This window comes from Sorex araneus, chromosome 9 (assembly GCF_027595985.1).
Source record: "Sorex araneus isolate mSorAra2 chromosome 9, mSorAra2.pri, whole genome shotgun sequence".
In the NCBI taxonomy this organism is placed as follows: Eukaryota; Metazoa; Chordata; class Mammalia; order Eulipotyphla; family Soricidae; genus Sorex; species Sorex araneus.
The window spans coordinates 32,769,632-32,782,243 of record NC_073310.1 but is presented as its reverse complement, the minus strand read 5'-3'; the positions used below and the strand labels follow the sequence as shown (position 1 = coordinate 32,782,243).

General features: G+C 43.0%; 1 protein-coding gene across 2 annotated transcripts in view; it reads left to right on the top strand.

Annotated features, from left to right (window-relative positions):
• Positions 1–12,612, top strand: part of TRIM67 (tripartite motif containing 67) — a 65,093-nt gene that overhangs the window by 39,602 nt on the left and 12,879 nt on the right. The window contains exons 2-6 of one of the 2 annotated variants that reach the window (XM_055147306.1): positions 2,744–2,839; positions 4,382–4,504; positions 5,462–5,572; positions 6,717–6,870; positions 9,574–9,719. In XM_055147306.1, coding sequence (XP_055003281.1) covers positions 2,744–2,839; positions 4,382–4,504; positions 5,462–5,572; positions 6,717–6,870; positions 9,574–9,719 — 630 coding nt within the window. Of the gene's footprint in view, positions 1–2,743; positions 2,840–4,381; positions 4,505–5,461; positions 5,573–6,716; positions 6,877–9,573; positions 9,720–12,612 lie in introns of both variants that reach the window. The other variant, XM_004620315.2, reaches the window with a different exon arrangement.

Genomic DNA, 12,612 nt, shown 5'->3' with positions numbered 1-12,612 from the left:
CCCTGAGCACCGCCAGGGGTGATTCCTGAGTGCAGAGCCAGGAGTAACCCCTGTGCATCGCCGGGTGTGACCCAAAAAGCAAAAAAAAAAAAAAAAAGAAGTAGTTCCTGAGCATTGCTAGATGTACTCCCAACCCCCAACCCTTTCCCTATTGCCCCCCCACCAGAAAACCAAGTAAGTTTACACTTCAAGCCTTTGTTCTCCCTTGATTACATATTCATCTGTGTCTTTACCTGCTTGCTTTCTCTTTCAAGCTCCTATTCTCTCTTGAGTTTGTATGCCTTTCCTTCTTTCCTGATCACATCTTTTTAAGTAAGTTTAATTCAATAAAAACTATCTTTCTTTGGGACCAGAGCAATAGTACAGCAGATAAGGCTGACCCAGGTTCGATCCCTAGCATCCCACATGGTCCCCTAAAGCACTGCCATGCATAATTCCTGAGTATGGTACCAGGAGTAACCCCTGAGTATCATTGTATGTGGCTCCCAAACAAAAATGTAAATAAGAAAATGTATCTGCCTACTTCCTTTTTAAAAACAAACAACAAAAAAAAAGCAAGATAAAAAAATAAGTTCCTCCCAGGAGCTGCATCCTACTTGAACCACAAATGGAAACTCCTGACTCTCAGAGCAGAACAAAATTCAGATTCACTTGATTGCTTGAAAATGCCCCAGGTGTCTTCCTTCTCTTCTACAGCACTCCCTGTTTCCTTTCTACTTCCTTTACCAGCTTCCTTAGAGATTTCTACTTTTGTTGTGTCTCTGTGTTCCAGGAAATCTCAAACCATATCAAAATTCCTGGGAGTAATGTGCATTCCTGAAGTATTTGCCAAAGTTATTTGCCACGCATGCTTTGACCCAGGTTTAATATCTGGCACCCTGTGTGGGTCCCCAAGTCTGTCAGGAGTGATTCCTGAGCAGAGAGCCGGAAGGAAGCCCTGAGCACTACTAGGTGTGACTACCCCTCTCCAAAAATAAAAGGCACATTTCTGCATTTCTGAACTTGCCCAGATTTTTTTTTAATCAGTGAGCCCAAAGAATGTGTTTGTTACAAATTCCCAAGTGATACTGATGCTATTGGTCTGGGAACCACACTTTAAGAACCATTAGTATAGAATCACAGTCATTGATTCATTTCTTCATTTGCTTAATGCTGCAAAAGTATCAAGTGAAAAAAGTACCAGGGGCTCTTTCTAACTCTGAACAAGCCAAACAAGGTCCCTACTTTAAAATTTCATTATAGAGGGGCATAGAGACTGAGAACACACCAATGGCAAATAGTGATAAAGGTTATAAAGAATAAGCAAGATAAGGGGAGAGGGTAATTTTTTTTTTACAACATCACAATAAAGGGCTTATTGGAAAGCTAATATCTGAGCAGCAGAGACCTAAAGTGTGTGTGAGTGTGGGAGTGGGGGATGGGGTGGGAAGTGGCGTGAGGATCCAGGATCCGGTGGGAAGCAGAAGATGACCCTCTCCTTTCTGTTCCTATTTTGCTCTGCCCTCGGGTTTTTTAACTTGGAAAATGAAAGATCTTGTTGAAAATCAAGGCCATAAGTCAGTTTTCAAAGACAAATGCAGTCATGTATATATGCATTTTGGTACAAAAGTCATAGACTTGGTTTTAGCTTGTTCCACCTTTGGGTCTTACCTACTGAATTCCCTTTGTGTCTTATCTCCATTAAAGCCCTCTCTGTAGGGTGGGGAATCTGCTGGGTGAATGGGGCTATCATCAGAAGTCTATATCCCCTTAAGGTCAATGACATAATTCCCAGAACTATAGCCGATTAGCCCACTTCCTTTTTTCTTTTATATTAGACCCAAAGACATGGCTCCATTTTATTTTTTTATTTTCATAAATTTTAGCTCTGTGAAATTGCAATGTTATTCAGGATTTGGTTTCAGGCATACAGCAGTTCAATGCCAATGTCTCCCTCAGTGTCCAATTCCCTTCACCAACGTTACCCCCCCATTCAAATCCATTTGCACCCTTCCTTCCAGTTGGCCTCTCGGAGAGGCACTTAGTTTTTTTAAATTGAATCACCGTGAGATAGAGCATTACAAAGCTGTTCATGATTGGATTTCAGTCATACAATGTTCCAACACCCATCCCTCCACCAGTGTAATTTCCAGCACCAGTGTCCCCAGTTTCCCTCGAACCCCTCCAAGTCACCCCACCCCCACTTGTCTCTATGACAGACACTTCTCTTCTCTCTCTCTCTCTACTTCTCTCTCTTTATCTCTCCCTCTCTCATTTTAGGCATGATGGTTTGCAACATAATCAGTTAGTCTATCTTCATCACCCAAGACCACAGGTAACTGTGAAGAGGTAGGTGGGGAAAACCTGGATTCTGACCTCTTGGGTCATGCATAGAAGCATTCAAGGGTACTGTTGATGAGAGATAAAACTGTCATGAAAGAGAAGAGGTTTCAGACCCAGACCATAAGAACTCTTTATCTTCTTGTCCTGGATTCTGCAGTATCAAGGGTATCCTGTCTTAACCAATTTACAAACAATCCTTACTTCTATGAAAACTTTGAAATCCAGATGAAAATATGTAGGTTAAGCAACAATCAATCATTGATTCATTATTGGCCACTTTAGGGACTATAACTCAATAGAGGCCTCTTTATACATAAGGATAACTTATAATTGAGATCCTTCTTGGAAACACAAGTTCTTCTGACTAAAATGCAAACGGTATTCCTTTAATTTTCCTTTCCAACCTTTGATATCTTTTTAGGCCCAATTATCTCAGGCCTTGAATGGAGTATCTGATAAGGCAAAAGAAGCAAAGGAGTTTCTGGTTCAGCTTAAGAACATTCTGCAGCAGATCCAGGTAAGTATAGCTCCAGAATTGGGGAGGTAGCTCGGATAGGAGGTATATAAGAGGAATCTTGAAGAAATGGAAAGCATATGGTCCGGGTTGAGCAATAATAGAATTGCACAGTTCATATGTTGGAGGAGGACCACACTCAATCCCCATGGGTGACACCTGATAGGAGAGAGGATAAACTCAGAGAGAATTATGGAAAGAGATCTGGGGAGAAATAATGTAGCACCAGCATGACCCTATCATCCTATGTGGTACTGGCGTATGGTGCTTTTGTACCCACGTCATCAATACATCAGTGTAGAAGTGCACCATTTACTAAAAAAGTTTTCACCATGCCCCAATTCTGCCACATACTGAGCTCGACCCAGATTAGTAAAGTACACACTAATCTTAAGGAGATCTGTTTATAGGGGAGAGTCTCTATGAATGTGCACCTACAGAGGAACTGTTGATCAAATAAACAGTTGGTGGCTTAAAGGATTTAAATTCTGCATGAACGAAAGTTCAGAGGGCTCTGAATTCTTGATAAGTCTAGTAAAAATATCCTTTCCAGAAGGATTAAGTGTAGAATTCAGCTACAAGGCATTTTAAAGTTATATTTTTTATGTCTCAGACACTGGAGCAGATATAACCAGTTACCACAGGTGAGGTGGGTAAACTACATAAATTAATTTTCTTGCAGTTCTGGAGGTGGCAAGTCCATGATCAAGGTGTTATTTTCTTTTGAGACCCTTCTCTCTTGCTTGCTCTCTCTTGCATGCTGTCTTCAATCTATGTCCTTACACGGTCTTCCCATTGTATGTTTGTGTCCTAATCTTTAAAGATGCCAGTGATATTGGAGTGGGACCTATCTCAATAATCTTATTCAATCTCAGTTACCTCTTGAACAGCCTTTTCTCCAAATATAGTCACATGCGGAGGTACTGAGGATCATGACTTGAAAGTATGAATTTGGAGGCGACACAGTTCAGCCCCTAATTGAAGTCTGAACCCATGCTAATCCTTATTCTGAGTCCTTAACTTAGAAGGAATCTCTCTTAATTCTGAGAAAGAAAAACCCTACCACAAGAATACTGTTCTTTTTTAAAGAACTGTTTTCTGATTACTAAAGCAAAAGTATGTGTTACAGAAATTTTAGTAAGTAAAGAATAACAGACAAAACTAAGAAAAAGTTCACTCATATTTCTCTGCTACTTTCTCAAGCAAATCAAATCACCATCTTAACATATTTTTCATTACTTTAGACACAAACACATACGTACAGTATGAATGGGATTTTGCTGTACACAACTTGAAACTGGCTTATGTTCTTCTTAACTGCCTCTCATGAGCACTTCCAAGATTGTTAAATATTTAATTGAACAAGGTTTCAATGACTACAGTTGCCTTGAGGTTCATGGTACCCCTCCCATAGCTCATGTTTACTAGTTTCCAGCTAAATAAATTTGTATCTAAATCTGTGCTGAGCTTTTGTGAACTGTCTTTGTCTTAAACATTCACCAGCTTTTAGCGTGTCTTCTCCCTAATGCTTTTTGCTTCCCCCAGGAAAATGGACTAGACTATGAAGCCTGCTTGGTGGCTCAGTGTGACGCACTGGTGGATGCTTTAACTCGACAGAAAGCCAAGCTGCTTACCAAGGTTACTAAAGAGAGGGAACACAAGCTGAAGGTAGTTACTCTGGTGATTGATGGGTTCAATCGCCATCTCTGTCTCTGTCCTTAGAGTGAGGTGGAGCACACAGTAGGCATGGGGTCAATATTAGGCGAACAAGTGAATGAATGAGACAAAGGAAGGAATGACACAGCTGCTCTAGACCTACTTACACTCAGGTGACCACCTCTGAAGCCCATAAAAACCCATGTTCTCTCTCTAAAGCAGAAGACAAGCTGAGTCCTGCTGTCTTCAGTCTGCACACACTACCAGTTTTTCCATCTAAGAGACGTATGTTCTCACTTTGCAGACCTGGAGTCACCAATGCTGGTGATAAACTTGGCTCTGTTCAGGTCTCCAGTTCTGCCTTCTTCTTCAGGCTCTCTATGATATTTCATCCACCCAATATTATTTCTAAATGATAATAAAATTATCAATATTCATCACAGATAAGAGGTATCTTCCCTCATTTGACATTAAGTGCATCCAGGGCCCCTATGAACACACCACATTGAGAATGGCTGATTCATTGTTCAGGTGACAAAATCTGTTTCACAAAGACTCCCTACCGAATCAGAAAATACTGCTCTCAAGAAAAGAAGGAACGAATGCTGGGAACAACCCCTAATTCACAAAGCAAAGCAGCTTATTCATGATCTGCCAAGCGGGAGGGAGACAAGAAATTTGTGTACAGTCATAAGGAATTCCTGGTTAGGCACTGCCTCCATTTAGCTCTCCAGAGTGATGGACGTTTGCTCTGTTAGGCATAGTGGCCTTGCCTGTTGGATAATGATCCTTTTGATTCCCAGTGTTGAGCACACAGGGAGTACAGGAGCAGGGCAGCCAGGGTACAAGACAGTCAAGACCAGTGCTGTCTCTTCCACAGCTTTCTCCATGTTATTTTTCTGACCATGCAGTTTGGTTGCTTTTCTCTAATGAGATGATTACTGGGGATTTTTTATTTTTTCACCACAGATGGTTTGGGACCAGATCAATCACTGCACATTGAAGCTGCGCCAGTCGACAGGACTGATGGAGTACTGTCTGGAGGTGATCAAGGAAAATGATCCCTCTGGATTTCTACAGGTGAGAGGCTCCCCAGGACAGGAGGCAAGCTTGGCTTCCTTACTCGAATTCTACTCTCACTCCCCCAAATCAGTCAATGTTTTTAGGAACATCTTTTTCAGTCCCTTGAAGTCGAGTATATTCTCCTTTGCTCGGTTATTCCAGAAGACAGAGGGTTTCATCTCATCTCTGCCTCTCAGGAGTTGTGAACTTGGTCTGTGTCAAATAGCATAATCAAAGAAAGTCAAATAGCATCATCTATAAGGCACAAATCCTGTGACTTTATGTTTGGACTTCCAGGGACCTAAATTCAATCATTCCCCAACTAATAGGAAAGGACAGTGTTTGTCAACAAGCTGGAAGGGGGAAGAGGGAGTTAGCCAAGCCTGTGTGACCCATTACCCAGTGTGCAGAGTCCTGTAGGACTGGGCAGGTGACTTATGCCTGCAGGGTCAGTGGGAGGCCTGCCAAGAGGCCGGGCTGGCTGGATGTCATAAGCATACTTCAGGAACAGATGGGTGCACAGATGGGTGCTCAGTTCTCCATCTATAGCGAAACTATGAGTTCTCTTGGTCCCCAAGAAGGGCACTTAGAATCATCATTCTTATACAAGTGCAAATGTCTAAACAGGCAGGACTTCCCAACAGGAAAAGAGCTGTGGGTCATGCAATAAAGGTTTGGAGCAGAAACTGAAGAACAAGTTGAAGGAAACTATGTGGACACGAATATTTTCTATGGAAAATATATATTCATTTCAGGGGTATAGAAAATGCTTTCTTCAAATCCTGGGACAAACATGTGCTTCAATTTACAAAGTGCTAGATTCAGCCAGAGAGGTATAATGAAGTATGCTGTTGTATACTTCTAAAGCATCATTTGCTTCCCAAAAAGTCTCGACCCAATTTCTTTAGACATCAAGTGTTCTTTACTTTCACTATAATTACACTTTTGAAAATACGACGTAAACAATAGACTGAATTTTTCTTTGTGTACTGTCAGACTAGCAGGGATCATTTCACAGGACTTGAGAGCTGGCCCTTCTTAGCCTTCCTTTCCCATCTGGCCCCTTTCCATTCACAACCCCCTTCACCCATCCTCACCACTCTTCACAGAATTTTTTTTTTCTTGGTAAATTGAATCCCTAACCTCTGTGTTTCCCTTTAAGATCTCGGATGCTCTGATCAAGCGTGTCCAGGTGTCTCAGGAGCAGTGGGTCAAAGGTGCCCTGGAGCCCAAAGTATCTGCAGAGTTTGACCTGACCTTGGACAGCGAGCCGTTGCTTCAGGCAATCCACCAACTGGACTTCATTCAGATGAAATGTAGGGGTGAGCCGCGGTTGGCCCGATTCGGTCCATGCTTCTTTCTGAAGAGGCACTACTCTGAGATGGCAGCTTAGGATCTTTGGAAGTCTTGGCAGTGGACAGAGGAGGGAGGGGAGATGCTGTTACCACAGTTGTGGATTCAGGTCCCAGCTCACAAAGCTACCCGTTAGCTGTGTAAGCTGGGGTGGGTAAAACTCCAGTCTGAGCCTGAACTGTCCCATTTGTAAAAGAGGATCCTGTCTTCATTCAGAACCTTACTGAGTGTCTGCCATGTATTAAGGCACTATTTTAAGTGCTCAAGACACAATGTTGAACAAGTTACAAACTCCTTCCTCAGATCAAGCTGATATTCTAGACAAGGAAATAGACAATGCACTAACAAATCTGTAATACTGTGTTTGAGAGTGACAAGGTGCTCTATGGTTTTGGGAAAGAGGAAGCCATAGTTTTCCAGTGGGTATCTTGAGGTGTGAAGGAGAGAAGTGCAATCACAGAAAACTACTTTCCAGGGAGCAAAGTGTTGGCAATAGAAGGTCAGAATGAGCAGGTGAAGGGTGGGAAGAGCTAAGTTCGTGGAACAAGTTCGGTGAACAAGGTTGCGTGACTGGTCCCAGGTTACAAAATGAGCAAGAGATGGTGAGACCCTGAGCTCTGTTCCAAAGGCTGCCTCTCAAAAGGGCATATGCAGTAGAGATTAAAAAAAAATCTGGGTTGCTGTTTTTTTTTTTTAACTATCAAAGGCTTGAGTATCATACTTAGAGAATTCAAGAAAAGACTTAGCTGCAAAAACTGTGGTTCATTTTAGACTCAAGAAAATACAAGTTTCTTGCACGTCTCCAGGTTCACTCTCACACTCAGCTTGCACCTATGAGGTTGGGCAGTGCCACCTGTCCTAAGTGTGAGTGACTCGAGGTGTAGACAAGCAGGAAAGGAGGTGAAGGCAGGGAGGCCGCTGCTGTGGAAGGCGGGGGCTGCTCAGGCAAGTGAGAGACTGAGTGAGAGGCAGATGCTGCTCCAGGTGCTCTAGACTGGATGCTCAGGGAGATTTGTAGAGGAAGTCAGAGAGCAAACAGCAGAGCCAGCAGAGGGGAGATCTAGAGCCTCTTTAAGGAGGCAGTCCATCCTAATCAAGACAGGAGCTGCATCCAGCTCATCTGCCAACAAAATAGTATTTATTGTTTTTACCAGACTGGAGTAATAAGTCTCACGATGGAGACGTTACAAGTGCCCACTTGAGCAAATCAATGAGCAATGGGATGGCAGTGACAGTGACAGTGACCAGACTGGAGTCTCAATTTTCTCTTTTAAAAAAATGTTAGGATTGTTGGAAGCGGAGTGATAGGACAGCGGGTAGAGTGTTTGCCTTGCACCCGGCCGACCCGGGTTTGTTCCCCGGGCATCCCATATGGTCCCTCGAGCACCGCCAAGAGTAATTCCTGAGTGCAGAGCCAGGAGGAACCCCTAAGCATCGCTGGGTGTGACCCAAAAGGCAAAAAAAAAAAGGATGTGGGGCCAAAGAGATAGTTCAGGGGATTAAGTCTTCAATGTGGCTGACATTAGTGCCCTGGGCAATATGATCCTTCAAACACCACCAGAGTAAGCTCTTAGGGCAGAGCCAAGAGTATCTCCTGAGTACTGCTTGGTATGGTCCATCCCACTGCCAATGTCAGTAGGTCCAGAGAAATAGCAGAGGGGTCAGGGTTGCTTAACTCCACTTGGATCTCCAGCACTACATGCCACCCATCATCGCCAGGTGTAGCCCTGAAAGCCCCCAAAGGCTGATTGGTAGAATATCACGAGGAATGACCCCCAGTTCCCCAGAGAATACTTGAGAGGATGCCTTTCCCCTCAAAAAATGTCAGTGTGTATCTTACTTCTAAAGCCACTTGAGCCTGAACACTTCTAGAAAATGAAAACATTCTCCTATTCTCACTTTGTAAAATTCATGATACTTATATTAAGTTCATGATACTTATATTATATTCATGATACTTATATTATATTAACTTAAGTTTTACTTATATCCCTAATTACATGAGTTGACTGTTGTTTTTTTTTTTCTGCTTTTTGAGTCACACCCAGCGATGCACAGGGGTTACTCCTGGCTCTGCACTCAGGAATTACTCCTGGCAATGCTGGGGGACCATATGGGGAGTTGACTGTTTGATACTGTAAGATTACCTTTTTTTTTTTCTCCTGGGTCTGGTTCCCTGGACCTTTTGGTGTTTCCAGTCATAGGTTTAAGTGTGTGTCTCTGCATTTTGCACACCCCAGCATCCACACCTTTCCAAGCTCAGGTGTAGGCTGCATTCTGGGCCCAAACAACAGGTCTATTTAGGAGGTCAAAGGATGGAACATTGTTCTTAGAATTTCACTGAACTCTGCCCAGATCTGAGAGTTCAAACCAGTGGTTTTCAGTGGGAAGTGGCTAGGAGCTGAAGGTACGTGCCAGGTCTTCCTCCAGATTCCAGACATCCTGTCAGGTGGAGTAATGCTGAGTGCTCTATGTTGCCCTCCCCACAGCCACCTTGACTGTGAGACTCCCAAACTGAGGTTGCGTGTCATCTGGGGATGGCCCATATGGAGCTGCAGCGCCCCTTTACTTAAGGGGGCTAGAGGCTTCTGGGATGGGGCAGGGAACTATGCAGACATCCTGGCATCCTACACAGGGTGGACTAAACCATTGGGTCCCTGTCACAGTGCCACCGGGCCCCCTGCTGCAGCTGGAGAAATGCTGCACACGGAATAACAGTGTCACGCTGGCCTGGAGGATGCCGCCTTTCACCCACAGCCCTGTGGACGGCTACATCCTGGAGCTTGATGACGGCGATGGGGGGCAGTTCCGGGTAAGACCCTGCAGCTTGTTTAAGGGGGTGACCCTAGTGCAGTTTATGGAGGTGCTTTCAGTCCTCTCGAGGTCATAGGGCTCAAGGACAGACTGCTGGTGGGTCTGGGCTCAGGGGAGATGGGACTTTTCTGCAGAGGGCGGGGACTAGGCAGGCTGGGAAAGCAGAGGTGGCCACACCAATGGAATTCAGGATGAGTGTCCCAGACAGACTTACAGATCTGAAGCTGAGGTAGGCTTCAGGAGTGTCGCAGCTCCCCAACCCTCAACATTCTGTCAAAACTTTGCCTTTCTGGTTCATTATTTTACCTGGCAAGGGGCACTGCACGTAGAGGACTCTTGATGAATTACATCATAAATCACAATTATAAATCATAACAAGCCCTATACTTCTTTTATATATTTTTATTAAGGCTCTGTGATGATTTACAGAATAATTTAGAGTTGAGTTTTAGACATACCTGTCATTTAATGGAAGAACTATTCAAAGCATAGTCCTCAAAAAACAAGAGGGAGCACTAAAGAAGAGAGCAGTAGGGCAAGGGCATGCTGTATAATTGCTCTCTACATGGAGATGTGGGGCTTGCTAGAGCTTGTTATGTCCTTGAACATCTGGCCTGCCTCCTCTCCAATCAGTTTTGATTAATCCACATAGAGCAATGACTGTTTTTCTTACTGGATGTCACATGTGTGTTTTTGGACCTGGATGTCTCTGAGAGTTGTCAGAACATATTGTAGGCTATCTCCTCTTTGTATTGGATATTCCAAGATTTCCCCGTCATGATCAGACCAATGTGATTTGTTCCACTGATCGTCTTGTTATGACACAACTTAGGCATTGCGTTAGTAATGTTTTGCTTGCCTATCTTCTATTCTGCCTTATCTATATCCTCTAACACTTGCACACACTTGACTGTGGTGTGGCAGGAAATTGATTGTGTCACCAGGTATCAGAGAACGTCATAGCTTCCAGGCTCAAATAGCAGACTTACTAGGATCGAACTGCACATGTGGCAGCACCAGAGATTTAAACTTGCAGACATACAATTGCAAGACAGGTTTTCTAAGCCACTGAGCTATTCCTCCAGTTTTCTCCTACAGTTCTTCTCCTGTGGAGTTGCACCCACAAAATACATCTTTCTTAAGGTCACTATTGGAAGTCACAAAGATGATTGTTTTTGTTTTTTTCAAAGAAACTTAACTGTGTTATTTCATTTGAAAGATATTCTGCAAGAATGAGTTAGACCAAAAAAAAAAAAAAGCAGCATTCCCTTGGGAATTATTGAGTCCCTTGTGAATATGAGCAGTTAGGAAAAGTGAGATGATGAGTTAGTTCGAACCATGAATAGTATTCTTTTTTTTTTTGGAATCCTAGTCATTCTGGCCTTGCAAATGAGCTTAGAACAGAAGGATAGCCTACACTAAAATTCAGAAAATGAGGCTCTGTTTTTAAATTAATAAAATGTAAAAGGCTATCTCAAAACAGCCTTCTTATTAATTTAACACGGGGGACCAAGCTCAAAGAAATATAGCTTTTCCCACATCAGGAACTGGGGACTTAATCCCTAGTATGTTGTGGTCTCCCAAGCCCTGTTCGGTGTGACCTCAAAAAATAGCCTCTTCCTTCTGAGACGACTTCTAACTGAAAAATAAAATAAATTCCTGCTCTGTGAAAAACTATATGTCATGGTGGGAAAAGTGGAATTTGAACACAGACATACTTAGATTTGCACCCCACATTTCAAACAGGTTAACTGATCTTGAGCCAAGTTCTACCTTGTGAGTAAAATACAGATAATAATAGCAATATCCCAGCTATATGTGAAGAATAAAATATCTTCTATACATGGCACACACCTATTAGTAGTAGTTGTAACTAGGAAGAAAAATTAAACGTAAACTCCCATTTAAATTAGGTTTTAAAAAGATGTTATAGACAACCTAAACAGAATTTAATGACATAGGAATGTATTTTGCACTTGGGGCAGTTAATCTGTAAGCTTGAAGTACATAAGGAACAAACTAAGTTCCTAGAAAAGGATCACTGAGAGCTGATGCCGAAATGTCATATTCAGAAGGCCACAGGTATAGGTGAGGGAGGAGGGAAAATGACAATAAGTGAAAGACACAAACCTTTTGGGTGGGAGAGAGAGGTGGGAGGACCCTGCAGAAGTGATTCCAGCTCCAATAAACTCAAATCCTAGTGTCTGTCATGGTCTTCTTCTATCTATTCATTTTCATTATGTGCAATGATCTTCTGTTAAAAAATATTTTTATGGGCATATAACTCTATAACAAAGTGTTAGTCTTGCATGGGTGAAGCCTGGGTTCAATTCCTGACACTGCAAAGCAATGAAACAATGTTTTGATTATTTTGTTAATTTAGATATTTGGCTCATGTTTTGTAACTGAAACTCCCACTTTGGAAACAGATAACTTTCCACTGGTCCAGGGAAAAGGCATTGTCCCCAGACTCTAGGATTCAGCCTGACAGGCTGACCAGCAAATCTGGAGTCCCTCCCAGCCACCTAAGGTCCCTATCATTCCTCAGAGCTTCTCAGAGGGAGGGCCCAGTTGATTAATAGTCAGAATTTGTACCCACGATGGATGTGGTCTGTGACCCTATTCACTCCAGTTCATATTTTTATTATTCTCTTGTGGTAGAGAACATTGAATCTTTCAGCATGTGTCTGGAGCCGGAGAGATGGTAAAGCAGGTAGCCGAACCGGGTTCAATCCCTGGCATCTCATATGATCCCCTGAGCCCCACCAAGAGTGAATCCTGAGTGCAGAGCCAGGAGTAACCCCTGAGCGTTGCCAGGCATGGCCAAGAAAACAAACAACAACAATAACCAAAAATACCAGGTTGTTTGGGAGCCAGATGTGAAGAGTGTT